Here is a 15,840-nt window from a genome sequence, read left to right as displayed (position 1 = left end):
TGTCCTGGTTAATACCTCAGATAACAGTGTAGTAACAGATAACTTTCCAGATAATAACATCACATGTATTCTCTTTGCGAAGATGTATGCCATTTGGATATTTTGTGACAAAACTAAATATTAATTATGACATTTTTTTATGACTTTTCACCCTGTCATAAATGTGTTATATACATACAAAAGAGCACAAGGATAAAAGCTACCACACAATTTACTTACTGATTCGTGATTATTCATAATATGTTGCGATTATGAATACAGTTGATTTACTGTATTTAAGGCTCATAAGACAATTTGAAAATCAAAAACAGCACACAGAGACTGGATTTTGTAGTACTGTGCAAGTGCCCATGCACATAATTTTAAAATGTAATTTTCCAGCAGATAAACAGAGGAGCAGGTAAACTATATGCATGTACATTTATTTAATGATTTTGCCCATGTTATGGTAAAATGTTAAATCTCACTTTAAAGTTTTGTAAAGTAATTTTTTTAAGTAAATGTCCTGTTTGTAGTTGTTTTGTCCATTGCCTTTAAATCTTGAAATAAACTGTACACTCTCAGAAAAAAAGGTATATGGTGGTACAAATAATGTTCCTTAAGGAACAGTTTTGTACCTTTGCAAAAGTTGTACCTTATATGGTACAAAAAAGACATCTTATGATACTGTTCTTATGATACAAGTGTTCAACTCCTTCTTTATTACAATATCTATGAAAATAAATATTACTGGAAAGGCAAAATGATTTTATGCATAATTCCCATATTAAAACATGAATCATCATTTAAAAGCATATGTTTAAAGAAACTCATAACCATGAATTATTGTGTTGTAAAACAACTTGTAAAGAGCTGGCAAAAGTCCTGCATATGCAAAGTGTTCATGCAGACATTTTAGTATTGTAAAACTAATCAAACATTGTGCTTAGCTCTTTACAATATTTTTGCATAATTCAATTTCTATTTTAAAATTAAAAGTAAATTAAAATTAACTTAAGTTATTATGAAGATATTGTGTGAAAATAGATTTTTTTTTATATTGTACATTGGAGAATGTATTTCTGAAACATTTTTGTGAAGTGTTGTGAAATGTTCAGCAAAAAATAGATATTTTGATTTATGTTAAAGTATTCTTTATTGTAAATTGAAAATGTGTATTTACATAAAAATAAACTTAAAAAAAAACATTTTATATTTACTGAAAATAAATTGAAACATTTTGGATATACTGTAGCAAAATGCCTTTAATTAGTTCTTGAAGAAACACATTTGACATTGTTAAGGTACAAAGTGTCTTGTCACTGTAGTGGTGCCTTCGACAATATTGTATGTGCAGGTTTTAAAAACCAAAAGGTACATTTTGGTGTCCCATGGTACAAATCATGTCCTTAAAAGGTACAAACTGCAATGGTACAAACTTGTTTCTTTGTCTTAGGGTACAATTCGGTTTCATAAAAAGGTTCTGCCCCAGTGACAAGGGTTTGTACCTTCGTTCTGCCCCAGTGACAAGGGTTTGTACCTTCTTTGCTACAACATTGTACCTTTTTTTCTGAGAGTGTACCATTCTGTGAAGTATTGTTTAGATATTTATACAGAAAAATGTTTGCAAAAAATATAAAAGTTGTTGGAAAAAATATAAATGTTGTTGGAGTTGTATTCATTTTAATGTAATCTATTCTAGAATGTATTCTGAGATATATGCTAGACATATGATCCTGAACAGCTTAATTATCTCCTTTAATGCGTTTATGGTTGATCTCTGCTAGATAATAGATTCCTATAGTCTTTTGATGTGAAAAAGAGTTTTTTTGTTATAATTTCTGAAATGTAAAAACGATTTAACCATAATGAAGCTTTTTGCAGCTACATTTATAAATGTAATCAAATGCATGTATTTTTAAATACAAGTTCAATGTAGAGTCCCCATTATTAATTTCCCTATTTTATTCACTTGTATTCTGAAAATGCCATCTTTAACAGAAAACCAGTTTTTAGTTACTTGGAAATGGCCCTTTACTAAATCACCTTAGTTCTGAAACTCATCATTTCCAGAAGTAATTGCATCTTTTTGTTTTTTTATAATTATTATTTAATTTATTTGTTTACTTTATTGATAGGACAGTGGAGATTTACAGACAGGAAAGTGTGGGGAGCAGAGAAAGGGGAAAGATTGGCAAAGACCTTGAGCTAGGAATCAAACTCAGGTTGCTGCAAGCACCTCAGTGCTAGGTATCGACACACTAACCACTAGGCTATTGCCTATTGCCCGCTGACAATAATTGCATCTTTTAAAGATGAAGTATGTAATTTATACACCACTGAGGGCTGGGGCATTGTCACTGGGCATGACATAATTGCACATATGAAAGGGGCAGTGTTGCATGAGATTGGGACAAAAAGTACAAGCTTAAAAGGAATAGTAGTTTAGAAACTACATGTTATTTGGCAAACATGGAAAAACTTGGCTTCTTGCAGACTGAGTGGTACATAAGATTATAAATTTGGATTGGTTAGGTAGTGATGTATAGAATACCGTTTCCTGGTCCAAATCGCTACTCATTTGACTTGTTTATGACCAGTTTTTAGTCATATCACACTTTAAAGTGAATTTCTTATAAAATAATGGTGTACACATTCAAATGCAGTGGAACTAAACCAGAGTTTGTAAGTAATCATAAGGATTTTAAAATGTAAATGAAGTTTATTTTGGAGGCAATGCAATGTTGACAGAATCTGACTAATATGATCATAGTTATTAGTTCTGGCAAGCACTCTATAGTTGCTGCATTTTGAACCATTTTGTACAACTCTCTAGACTTGCTGCATCACAGACAAGCTAATATTTTAACAATTTATAAAAAACTAATCACTTTCTGGCCATCTGATATTATGCATGGATAGACAGATATATAGTTGAAGTCAGGATTAATAATAAATAAAATAATAAATAAAATAAACTTATTTTCTTTTTTTAAATATTTCCCAAATTATGAATTATTAATAAATAAAATAAATTTTATTTTCTTTTTTTAAATATTTCCCAAATGATGTTTAACAGAGCAAGGAAATTTTCACAGTATGTCTGATAATATGTTTTCTTCTGGAGAAAGTCTTTTTAATTTGTTTCATTTCGGTTAGAATTTTTTAATTTTTTAAAAACATTGTAAGGTCAAAATTATTGACCCATTTAAGCTATATATTTTTTGATAGTCTACAGAACAAACCATTGTTATACAATAACGATGCCTAATTACCCTAACCTGCCTTGTTAACCTAATTAACTTAGTTAAGCCTTTAAAATGTCACTTTAAGCTGTATAGAAGTGTTTTAAAAAACATCTAGTACAATATTATTTACCGTTATCATGGCAAAGATAAAATAAATCAGAGTTATTAAAACTATTATGTTTAGAAATGTGTTGAAAAAATCTGCTCTCCGTTAAACAGAAACTGAGGCAAAAAATAAACAAGGGGGCTAATAATTCAGGGGGCTAATAATTCTGACTTCAACTGTATATGTGGATCATGTCTTTTTGAAGTATTACACTTTGTACACATTTATTATTACCATTTGTTTGAGTTTGATAGAGTGCTTGAACCTGAAAGCTGCTTCATGTGACGTCAGACTTAACAAACGAATAGGACTCATATTTAAAACACCCTAATCCACACATCAAGTCTTTAAATCTAGCATTCTGTACCTTTTAAGCATTCTGGTATGCAGTCAAAATTATTTTATTTAGTTATTGGGTTGATAACGTTAACAAGAGGTTTCTGTGCCCCTGAATGTTTGTAAACGCAACACTATTTGTGTGTGTGTGTAAGAGTGCCAATAATTTAAAAATAGCAATTCAAAAATAGATTTAGAATGATGATTAAACTGACAGCAAGCGCTGGTGCGTTGAATGCTTTAACAGTATGTTTTTAACAACAAGCATTCCAGGTACCTACAGTGTAAAGTTAATCCCATCCAAGATTCACACCACTGGAATCTGACTTGTTGGACAAACAAATAGAGCTACACTATACGCAGTAAATTCATTAAAAAAGTATAACATCAAAAATACATACTTGATCTTTAAAGATGCTGATGAAGAGGTAATTTGGTACAAAAAAGGCATGCATGCAACCTAGGAAAATAAAGTAAGAGAAGCCACTGGGATGTAAAAACAAATTGCAATCAGAAGGACTAGATTTCCACAAATACATTTCTAGGATCTAAAGACTCTTTAAACAGTTGATAAAAGATGAATCTCTGGTGGTAGAGTCGACTAGAAGCTCAAACCTACCTGTAATATGCCAACTGCAGTGCCATTTGGATAAATGCATCAGGACTCAGTTTATGAGACTTCGGGAATTTTCTTCCATATTGTGAGAAGTTGAGTACTCGAACATCTAGGTCATGGACCATTCTATACAAAGAATGCAAGGAAATTAAGGATAAATGTGATTTAATTTCCACTGATTACAGCTGATTATTGATTGATTAAAACCCTTTTCTAGTCTCCTCACATGTTCATGTTCTGTTTGGCTTTCTCAATGTCCTTCTTGATTTCTGGTGTGATGTTAAATCGAAGCTTTAATGGCATAGAAAGTGGAATCATGGGAGTTCTCACCATCTCAGTTCTCTTCCTGTAACAAATATTTGCATGATAAATCACAAAAAAAAAGCAATAACTTAACATTATCAAAATTCAGGGCATTGTGTTCAGGCATGCACAGTACTGTATGTCGGTACTATTTAGGTAAAAAAAAATGTAAGTATTATATTATATTATATTATTATTATATATTTGTTATTATCATAACACAATGAACATGTAAACATAAATGAACATCAACCTTCAAAATGAACATGTATTTTAATACGTGATGATGCCTAAAGTTAAAACAATTTACTTTTATTCAGCAAGTGCTTAGAAATTTTAAAATGTTGCAAAAGAATTCAAATAAAAGCTGCCCATGTGAACTTTGTGTTATTCAAAGGACGCAGGGAAAGTATCACATTTTCCACAAAAATATAAAGCAGCACAACTGTGGTCAACAATTGCAAATGTTTCTTAAGCACCAAATCAGCATTTAAGTATGATTTCTGAATGACTAAGTGACACAGAAAAGTAAAGTAAAACTTACTAAAGATCATGTTCGCCAACCCAGAAATTTTACACTGTATTAAAATATAACCCCAACTCAGAAAAAGTTGGGACAGTATGGAAAATGCAAATAAAAAAAGAAAGTAGAGATTTCTAATTTTACTTTGACTTGCATTTCATTGCAGTGTTCCTCAGAATTTGTATTGTTTTTGCTAATGGCACTGACAAAACCACAAAGTTTAATGCGTTACTAGGTGGTTGCCCTGCTGGCCTACTTAACAAACTTCAGCTTGTTCAAAATGCAGCTGCTAGAGTGCTTTCTAGAACAAAGAAATATGATCATATTACTCCAGTTCTTTCATCATTGCATTGGCTCCCTATTAAATATCGTTAAGATTGAACATTTTATTGACTACCTACAAAGCCCTGAATGGCTTAGCTCCCCAGTATTTGAGGGAGCTCCTGGTGTATTATAGCCCCTCACGTCCACTACGCTCAATTAATTCTGGACAATTGATTATTCCCAAAATATCAAAATCAACTGTAGGCAGTAGATCTTTCTCATATCCGGCACCTAAACTGTGGAATAGCCTTCCTAGCACAGTTAGGGAAGCAAACACACTCTGTAACTTTAAAACTAAATTAAAGACACATCTCTTTGCATTAGCTTACACATAAAACACAAATGCTGTTGAAGTCCAAATGCTCTAAAGGATTGTTAGTCTGCATTATTTATGGCAACCGGAGCTGGGAACACTTCCCTAAAGAAAGACATTATAATTTGAACGGCATCTTCGCTTATGTTAGTCTTTTTTTTATTATTCCCGAGGTTTCCATAATGCTGAACCAGGCCATATCCTGAGCAGCTGCTGTGGTGGTTATGGAGGAGTGGAGAGCATGAGACTGATCCTTGTAAGACCCTAGTGACAGACGAGTCCTCGCATTGATCCTGAAGGGCCAGCCTGTACACCAGCTGGTGACCTCTCCCACCTGCAGCCTCTACACGATGGACGTCCAGCGCTCTCCTGCCTCCGGCGCCTAGACTGCAGCTCTGCACAATACGTTTGGCCATGGGGGAAATGGTTGTGCCCAACTGAGCCTGGTTTCTATCGAGGTTTTTAATTCTTCACTTTCGCCAATTGATGAAGTTTTTTCCTCACCGCTGTCGCCACTGGCTTGCATGGTTCGGGACCTGTGGAGCTGCGCATTGATGGATTTGCTCTTCAGTGTTTGAACTCTCAGTAGTGAAAATTAAACCACACTGAACTGAACTAAACTGAACTTTAACACTGAAAACTGAACTGACACTGTTTCAATTTACTATAATCATCTATGTGAAGCTGCTTTGACGCAATCTACGTTGTAAAAGCGCTATAGAAATAAAGATGAAAAAAGAAAAAAAAAAAAGAAAAAAAAAACATACCGTGACAGACCCTGACTTTTGTACTTGTTGCTGGTAACAGTTTGGATGATCCTTTTCTTCTTTGGTCTGGAGCACATTTCTTACAAAAGCGTACATTTCTTACAAAAAATACCTGAAACACTGATTCATCTGACCACAGTACACGTTTCCACTGTTTGATGGTCCATCCTAGACGCCTCTTGGTCCAGAGAAGTCGGTATTGCTTCTGGACACTGTTAACATAGGGCTTGCTTTTGGTACAGAACAGTTTTAACTATGTAACTTTGTAGAGGTAACTATGTATTAGGTACTGTACTTGACAGTTTTGCCAAAGTAGTCCTGAGTCCATGTGGTAATATTGCTTATAGATAGACCTTATATAGATTGAGGATTCTTGATGCAGTGTGCTGAGGGATCAGAGATTACAGTTGTTCAACTTAGGCTTGCGCCCTTGTCCTTTACTTACTGAAATTCATCCAGATTCCTTGAAACTTTTAATTATGTTATGCCCTGTTGAAGGTGAAATGTCCTAATGTCTTCATTTGTTGGCAAACTGGTGATCCTTGGCCCATTTTTGCTTCTAAAGGACTGGACCTTTCTTGGATGCTGCTTTTGTACTAAATCATAATTACAATCACCTGTTGACATCACCTGTTTCCAATCACATCATAATTTAACCAATTTACCTGATCAGTAGCTCTAAATTGCTCCTGTCCCAACTTTTTCTAGAATGTGTTGCAGTCTGAATTACCAATAAAGATTTATATTTACAAATGAAATTAAGTTGACCAGACAAAACATGAAATATTTTGTGTTCATATTGTCTGTAATGAAATACAAGTCAAAGTAATTTGGATATCCTTACTTTCTTTTTTATTTGGATTTTCTATAACGTCCCAACCTTTTCTGACTTGGTGTTGTAGAAAACATTTAAAATTTTAACTATATTTTCGATATTTCGATAAGTTTTTTGTACTGTTTTATTATAAATAAATAAATGTTGCTTTGGCAAGCATAAAACACAGTTTGAAATGTTACAGTTCTTGCTGAAATGTCAAATAATCTCATTATATTTTGTCAAATCCTTACATATAGTCAACAACATGGTCCACCAAGAAAACAATAGGAGGTCCCTCGGCTGGAGCATGTTCATAAGTGAGTCCGCATGATCCATCCTCCCCAACTATGAACTACAGAAAACAGAAGGAAGTCCATGTACAGAAGAATACCTCAATAAATCTCGATTAATATATACCATGTGAATGTTTGTACCTGCAGTGTTTTGTCAAACCAACGGTTCCCACTGTTCCAGCGACTGCCTCCACCATGGAGCATTTGAGCCGCAACCTTGTTATGGTACATCTCATCTGACACACGTGGCATCGGAGCATCAAGAGACACTGTGAAGATACTCTTCTGGATTGCCCGCACCGACTCCTTATTTGTCTTGTCTGAAGAATAGTAAATATGAGTGGCACAGCCATGCAAACAAATAAAAATAAAGAAAGAAATCTGATAACAAAATGTCCAGTATTTTCTAATTAATGTGAGCTTCACTTAAAGGGTCACAAAAACACATTTTTGAGCTGTTAACAGTCATATATGTGTCCCACGCTGCTAAAAACACTATTAGGACACATATTTCACAAAAAAGTGAAAATTGGTTGTTTTTGCATTACTTCGAGCAAATTCGGTCTTCCGGTTTGAAACTAATATTTGAAGCTGGTCACAGCGATTATATCCTTGCATGTAATCCAATATGCAGAGTAGACGTCTGCACCTGCGAGTGCATCATGATGTCTCTGAGTGTGCAGCATTAATTCATGAGAAAGACTTGGTTCATACCAATCAGCATGCTCTATTTTGTGTGCGGTGCAACTTCTTTAACATGCATGATAGCTTCAAAGACTTCTTTTTACCTGTTACAGTGTTTAGACGGCAGAGACGCCATGTTGTGTTGCCCAAACAAGTGGAAGAAGAAGAGGAATTGTCTGGAGCCACAGGTCGTAAGTGTTTTGTTTATAAATGTGCTGCAACAAAGGTTTTGTTTTCATTTCCCGCTATGAGAGCACAGCTGGACTCATGTGTGAATTACAGTGCACGTGACACACGACAGAAATACGTTTCTATGAAACATTTTTACCCGAGAGCTTCTCGCATCTGGAAATGGTGAAATCCCGATTTGCTGCTCGTCTCCTTTTAATAAAGATGCGGCTCCAGTTGGTGTCGATTGTTCTGTCTCAACAGATTTGGTAAGCAAGCGATCAGTGGTCTTTTTTTGTTTATTCAGATGGCAAAGTTAGTTTGTATCGTCAGCAGTACTCTTTCAGTTTTTAAAGACATACTTTAGTCAAAATGATTTAGTTACTAAGTTTATAGTATGTTAATATCACTACAATATTATGTACTGAAAGATCCTCTGTAAATGCTGCTCTTTGAGTGTAAACATGTAAACACCGCAATCAAACTATTACCGTCATGTGGAATTTTCGCTGCATTTTGTGACAGGATAATCTAAACGCACATGGCTTTCTGACACTACCTACCGAGTGCATCTAAGTTACCGAGAAATGCAGAGGTTTTTTTCTCTTCTACGACGTGCGGTATCAAACATTCCATTAAAATTGCACTCTTCCAGCAGTTCCTCGTATGCAATTTTTCGTTTGTCACGGGGGGCAAGCTTAAAATGTTCCTGAATGAAAGTGAAAGTGGAAAACTGCAGTTAAAGTCGATAAATTAATAGTTTGGCAAATAATTTGATTACTAATGTCCACGTAAACACAGTCACTGTCTTTCTCCCCTGCGTCTGTGTGTTTGTTTTGCCTCTGTGAAAATCAGCACGTGCCCAAACGTAAACTCCCATTTTTATCCAAAACTTTCCCTCTTCCCCCCGACACGCCCACCTAAACAAAGCTAGACTCACCCACTTTCCTGACTTTTTCCAAACTAGAAGTGTGAAAACACACTGCTGAGACAGGGGGTTTCGTGGGAGATGTGAGAAGACATTGGAACAAATTCTTGCCTTTTTTATTTTTTTTTTTATGCTTGCGTCCCATATCATGTCTCTGGTTTAGCCTCTCAGCTGTTACTCAATGTAGCCACTACAGCAGTCTTTTAAAGAATTTTAAAACTAAATTCGAAATAACAGCCTTCTTCTGTCACGTTTCGTTGAGGGGGAAAAAGGGGCGAGGACCCAAGTGCAGGGTAAAGTAATATTTATTATAATAATACAAAAATAAAAAGGCAAAAACAGCAAAACAAACTACCCCGAGGGGGAAAACATGAATAATAAGGCAAAAACAAAATTGACTGGGTTGGCTGGACAAGGTAGGGCTGGACACAACAGGACAGGGAAATCAAGCGGGAGCTCGCACGGTCCGCACGCACCAATGACGACGCGCACCCAAACAATGACAAAACAAGTGCTTGACCCAAGAAAACTCGAGCTAAGCACTACAGGACAAGACAAAACAGAGCTAGTGTCCGGACTCTGCCACCAAAACAAGAATTTAGAAGACCAGAGTGGCAGAACCCTGACACTAGCCCCCCCCAAAAGGGACGCCACATGGCGTCCCTAAAGGGAACATCCAACAAGGTACAAGACAAACAAGAACACCACAAGACAACAAAACAGGCAACATCAACACACACAAGACAGGGAAGTGAACAGGCAAGACAACATAAAGGGGGGAGGGAGGGGAGCCAAGCCAGACCCAACAAGACGAACAAGGGAGGGATGGGAGGGCAAGACCAGGGAGGGACAGGAGGAACAGTCCAGGGCGGGACCAGAGGGACAGTCCAGGGCGGGTTCAGTGGGTCAGTGGCCCCGGCAGGGAACCAGGGTGGAGCCGGAGGGTCCATCCAGGGATGTAGAGGGGCCCCACCAGGGAGGAGCAGGAGGGATGACCCAGGGGAGTCTGTCAGGGGAGACAAGGCAGGCTGCTTGATGGGAGCCGGCAGGGCTGGAGGCCTGTGGGGAGCCGGCAGGGCATAACGTCTGGTTGTAGCTGGCAGGGCAAGGAGCCGGGCCGGGGCCGGCAGGGCAAGACGTCTGGGTGGTGCCGGCAGGGCAAGGAGCCGGGCCGGGGCCGGCAAGGTAAGGAGCCGGGCCGGGGCCGGCAGGGCAAGACGTCTGGATGGGGCCGGCCGGGCAAGACGTCTGGGTGGTGCCGGTAAGGTAAGGAGCCGGGCTGGGGCCGGCAGGGCCAGACGTCTGGGTGGTGCCGGCAGGGCAAGGAGCCGGGCTGGGGCCGGCAGGGCAAGACGTCTGGGTGGTGCCGGTAAGGCAATGACCAGGACTGGGGTCAGCACGGAGCGGCGCTGCTGGAGCCGACACTGGCGGGCGCTCTGGGGCTGGAGCCGACACTGGTGGGTGCTCTGGGGCTGGAGCCGACACTCTGCTTTCTCCTCTTCTGTCTCCTTGAGCGAGGAGACACAGGGCTAGACTCATCCATAAACTGGCCACTAACTTCACCCGACTCTGGGAGTGCTGAGTAGTCTAGAATGAGTTCTTCAAGAAGGAGTGCTGTAGCGGGCTTGCTCGTGACTGGGTGGGCGGCTGTTGTGGTTGATGGCCTTTTTCCTCTCCGCTTCAGAGCAGAGGACAGCAGAAAGCCTGGATTAGGAGTTTCACCATGAGCAGCCTGACGAACCAGATGCTCCACAAACTGATGGTAAGATAGCCCTCCCAACTCAAGCATCTGCTGGATATTAAGGGGCTTGTCTAGGGCATAGTTGAGGAGGTTCACCAGGGCTTGGTCATTGAACCCCAGCCCCTCTGCTGCCACACAAAATTTAGCCGCAAACTTTCCCACCTTCATGCCACATTGCCGCAGTGACTGCAGACTGATGAGCTGCAGCATGCGGCTGGAGAACAGGCTGTCTTCACTCTGCTGGGTCCTCATGTGGCCAGTTCGTACTGTCACGGTTCGATGAGGGGAAAAAGGGTCGAGGACCCAAGTGCAGGGTAAAGTAATATTTATTATAATAATACAAAAAAATAAAAATGCAAAAACAGCAAAACAAACTACCCCGAGGGGGAAAACATGAATAATAAGGCAAAAACAAACTTGACTGGGTTGGCTGAACAAGGTACGGCTGGACACAACAGGACAGGGAAATATCGACGACGAACTGGCACAGGACAGCAGACATGAGGAGAATATAAGCAGGAGTAAATCAACACACAAACAGATGAACATAATTAACTAATAATGGGTTAACAAGGAGGGTGGGACTAGACGATAGACGGGAGAGCACCTGACAAAGAGACAACACAAGCCAGGTGCTCACATAAAACAGGACAAGAACACGCAGCCAATGAGAGAACTCATTAACAGCGTGTTCTTATGACAAGACAAAAACAACACTGAAGCACACAACAAAAGCACGCGACCAACGTAAACACAGAGCCACGTGCTTTGACAGACGAAAGACACGAGCACACGATAACTGAAAACACTTTACCGTGCGCTCACATAAGTGCAAAGCGCATGTTTCATCTCAGCGCCAACCAAAACCGAAACCAACTAGACTGAGACGCTGAGAATGAAACAGCGCGATGCTGACGAAACAACACAAACGCGAGTACAAGAGCGCGCGTCCCAAGGACGCACAGACCCCGCGCGCCCGCATCAAGCGGGAGCGCGCACGGTCCGCGCGCACCTATGACGACGCGCACCCAGACAGACAAAGTGCTCGACCCAAGAAAACTCAAGCCAAGCACTACAGGACAAGACAAAACAGAGCTAGTGTCCAGACTCTGCCACCAAAACAAGAATTTACAAGACCAGAGTGGCAGAACCCTGACATCTTCCTAGTCAGTTCCTGTCAACAATAAAAATTGCTCATTAAACACAAAACAAAGAATTTTTCATTCCTCTCACCCTTGATAAGGTTGTTGTACGCCTTGCCCCAGGTGTTACGGTGGTTGGAGGTCAGGATGCCAACAGGCTCTTTATTGGTCTGAAGGGAAGTGTTCCAGATCTTTTCCAGTTGAACATAGATCTGATCAACAGTCAGTGGTGAGCCATCACTGTTGTACACATCCAAAACGAAGAACTGAGGAATACATAGAGACAAACAGAACATTATGTGAGACAGAAAAGCAAAAGGAAAGAATAATAAAAATACCCTTTTTTCATTTAATGCAGTAATCTGGGTATGACTTACAAAATCTCAAATATACAGTTATCATTTAAAAATTACTGAACTGTCAAAACAGAAAACTATTCAAAGGATTGAGGTCAGTAAGGCCCAATCCCAATTCTATTTTTGTACCCCTTCCTCTTCCCCTTCACCCTTAAAACCGAGTGTGAAGGGGAAGGGCTTCAAAATTTACTACAGCACCTGCACACGTCATCATATGTCATTGCGATCTCTTGCTTTATATGAGATCAGAAGATCGCGACTGCTGTAGTTATTCCAGTTGTGTTATTTTTTGGTATTTATCTTCAGGAAATCACTGAAGGCATATTTCATGTTATCTTAATGATCTAATGTGGTAATAAGAATGTAACTGTACTGTGTATTAACAATGTGGCCATCTTCATCTATGTAAACACACAAAAAACAACATTAACATTATAGCAGACACTGTAAAAAGGTCCTTTCCAGCCACTAGACTTTTCTGACAGGGTATTCAAGTGTCAGAATGTTGTGGAACTGCTATACGGGAGTTATTATTACGGATTATAGATAGCAAAATTTAGCGATTTTTACTTTAACGTTTTTTTTAAAGCATGATGTTAAACCATGAACGTGATTTTGAATATATTAAAACATATGCTTGTTTGTTGTAAAAATACATAACAATGACAAAAAATACGAATTTGTGGATCCCCTTAGTTCCGGGTGCAGTCATCCTGCCGTTGTGGCTGGTGTATTCTGGAAAATTTTCTTACCCTTTGGTTTCAAGTGTGGGTCTTCAAGCTGAAGAGAATTGGGACACGAGAACGTGCAAAACTAGGGGTAGAGGAAAGGGGAAAGGCTAAGGGGTAGAATTGGGATTGGGCCTAAATTTATTTAATGTGAAGAAGTCTTTTCTCACTCACCAAGAATGAAATAGGGAGTAAAACTGTAACATTTTGAAATTGTGCTGTTCCAGATACAGTATAACGAAGCTGAATTTCTGATTTGGTGCTTAAGAAATATTTGCAATTATTATGAATTTTAAGTATCCTACAGACCCCAAACATTTAAAAATTAGTATTCTGAATGCTCCTACAATACATGTAATTTAAAAATAAAGAAAAATCGATTATATTATGTTATATATCATCAATAAAAAATTCAATCATGATATTTCAGTGTCTTTAAGGTAGAATGACTGCTTTTGCAGCAAGACCATTTAAAGTGTGGCAAAGTACCTGAAAGTTGTGAACCACTGTAATATGCGTAGAAGGGGTTTTTCCAGTAGCATAGTTTACCACACTGTCCCTCTTGGGTCCAGGGATCCGACATGAAGAGAGCACCTGGTAATACTGGTCCATGCACAAAGGCTTGCCACCCAGATATTCCACAGGCAATGTTTTACTATGGCATAGTAATGAGTGTCCTTTAAAACAAACTGATAAATTATACTTTTCAATTGTTTAAGAAAACACTGACATAACTTACCTATCTATCAATTTTTTGAAATCCAAAACCCCAGCAATAAGTTTGGCAGCAAACCTAAAATCAGAAAAATGATTGTTACAGTAAAACTGAAACACTTTTTTGCCACTGTTAGAAGTTTTTATATATCATTTTATATATCACCATATCATTAATTGTTTTCATTCACATCAATACCTGTCAAAATTAATGCTGCCTAAGGCATGATGAATCTTCAGTTCACTTTTTGTCGTTTATCAAGAACATGGGGAAGTGATTTAATAGCAACAGCAAGAAACACCACATCTCAATCATCTGTAAACCTGCCTTTTTTCATTTTTAAAGATATTGCTCAATTTTGACAAATGATATTAAAATCTAATGCAAAAATTGATATCATTTGTCATTCCAGTCAACTGTAATGTAATACAAAGTGGTTTCTATGTACTGCAGGTATAATAAACAAACTTAAACTTGTTCAAAATGCAGCTACTATATTCACCTTATTCTCCGCGTACGAGTGGGGGCAGCCATTTGAATCATTTTGGCTCGAGACTTCCAGTCTCATTCACTTCCATCATTTTTAAACGTTAAAAACAGCTTGTTTTGCTGCTTGGTGTTGCAAACTCATATTTTCTTATTATATTATTCTACTTTGTCTGTATTGTCATGCAAACACTTGTTTGTAGAGTAAGTAGTTTGATCGTTTTCTGCCGTTTATTATTCCTAGTCATTTCTCCCATAGGCAGCTGAATCGGAAGTTCTAAAACAATCGCAAAAACGTGCGCACTTCCGCATTGAAGAATAAGGTCAATAGAGTGCTTACCATAAATAACTATGATTATATTAGTCAGATTCTGTCAACATTGCATTGCCTCCACATAAGTTTTTAAAATCCTAATAGTTACTTACAAACTCAGATTGGCTTTGTCCCCTGCATTTGAATGAGCTCCTGTCCTATTATAGTCCTTCAAATCCATAACATTAAAAAAATCCTGACCTACTGATTATATCAAAATTGACTCCAGGTAATAGATAGTTTCTTATATCTGACACGTAAACTCTAAAACAGTTTTCCTAGCACAGTTCATGTGGCAGACACACTCTGTCAGTTTAAATTTAGAGTAAAGATGCCTTTGCATGCTAAACTTTCATGCTAAATTCAAATACTCACAAGAATTGATAACCCTGACCTGACTATGACCTGGCGGTCATCTGATATACTGTCAATGACAACTAGATCCGAAAATAACAATTTTGCTTTGAGTCAGCTCATATTTGTCTTTGATCCAGTCAATGTGTTCCTAGACTAATTTTAACCAATTCTGTATACCACGATATCTTTTTCTTTTCTTTTCTTAAAAAATGGTGCTTCAAGGGACTTCTTCAAATAAAATAAAATCACTTTTATTGTCACATCATCAGCAGCACGTGTACTATAATGAGTGAAAAGCTTAGGTGCTGGCTCCAGACAGTGCAAAATACAACGACAGAGCAAAATACAGACAGTGTAAAATACAACGACAAAAGTACAAAAGTGCAAAGTACAACAATATACTCCCAAAAAACAAAACAATGTACAATTGGCAATGTTGACAGTAATACGTAAAAGACAATGAATAGGTGTACACATAGTCTGACTGTTTGTGGGAAATTATTGTAGGCAATATTGTTTTAAGTACGGATTGAAAGTGCAGTACATGCTACATTTTGATGGTATGCAGTGAGGGGTATGGAAAGAGTTTGTGTAAGG

The 15,840-nt window shown here is 38.1% G+C and overlaps 1 protein-coding gene across 1 annotated transcript in view; it reads right to left on the bottom strand.

Moving 5' to 3' along the window:
* zgc:154046 (Carnitine O-acetyltransferase-like) overlaps positions 1 to 15,840 on the bottom strand; it is a 66,591-nt gene that overhangs the window by 7,220 nt on the left and 43,531 nt on the right. The window contains exons 4-10 of the mRNA XM_056463175.1: positions 14,112 to 14,165; positions 13,862 to 14,027; positions 12,380 to 12,554; positions 7,767 to 7,945; positions 7,584 to 7,684; positions 4,512 to 4,631; positions 4,289 to 4,411 (exon numbers count right to left, since the gene is read on the bottom strand). Of these exons, the coding sequence (XP_056319150.1) occupies positions 4,289 to 4,411; positions 4,512 to 4,631; positions 7,584 to 7,684; positions 7,767 to 7,945; positions 12,380 to 12,554; positions 13,862 to 14,027; positions 14,112 to 14,165 (918 nt within the window). The remainder of the gene's footprint in view (positions 1 to 4,288; positions 4,412 to 4,511; positions 4,632 to 7,583; positions 7,685 to 7,766; positions 7,946 to 12,379; positions 12,555 to 13,861; positions 14,028 to 14,111; positions 14,166 to 15,840) is intronic.

This window comes from Danio aesculapii, chromosome 8 (genome assembly GCF_903798145.1).
Source record: "Danio aesculapii chromosome 8, fDanAes4.1, whole genome shotgun sequence".
Classification (NCBI taxonomy): Eukaryota; Metazoa; Chordata; class Actinopteri; order Cypriniformes; family Danionidae; genus Danio; species Danio aesculapii.
Note: the sequence above shows the minus strand (reverse complement) of the source record. Positions and strands in the feature narration are given on the sequence as shown.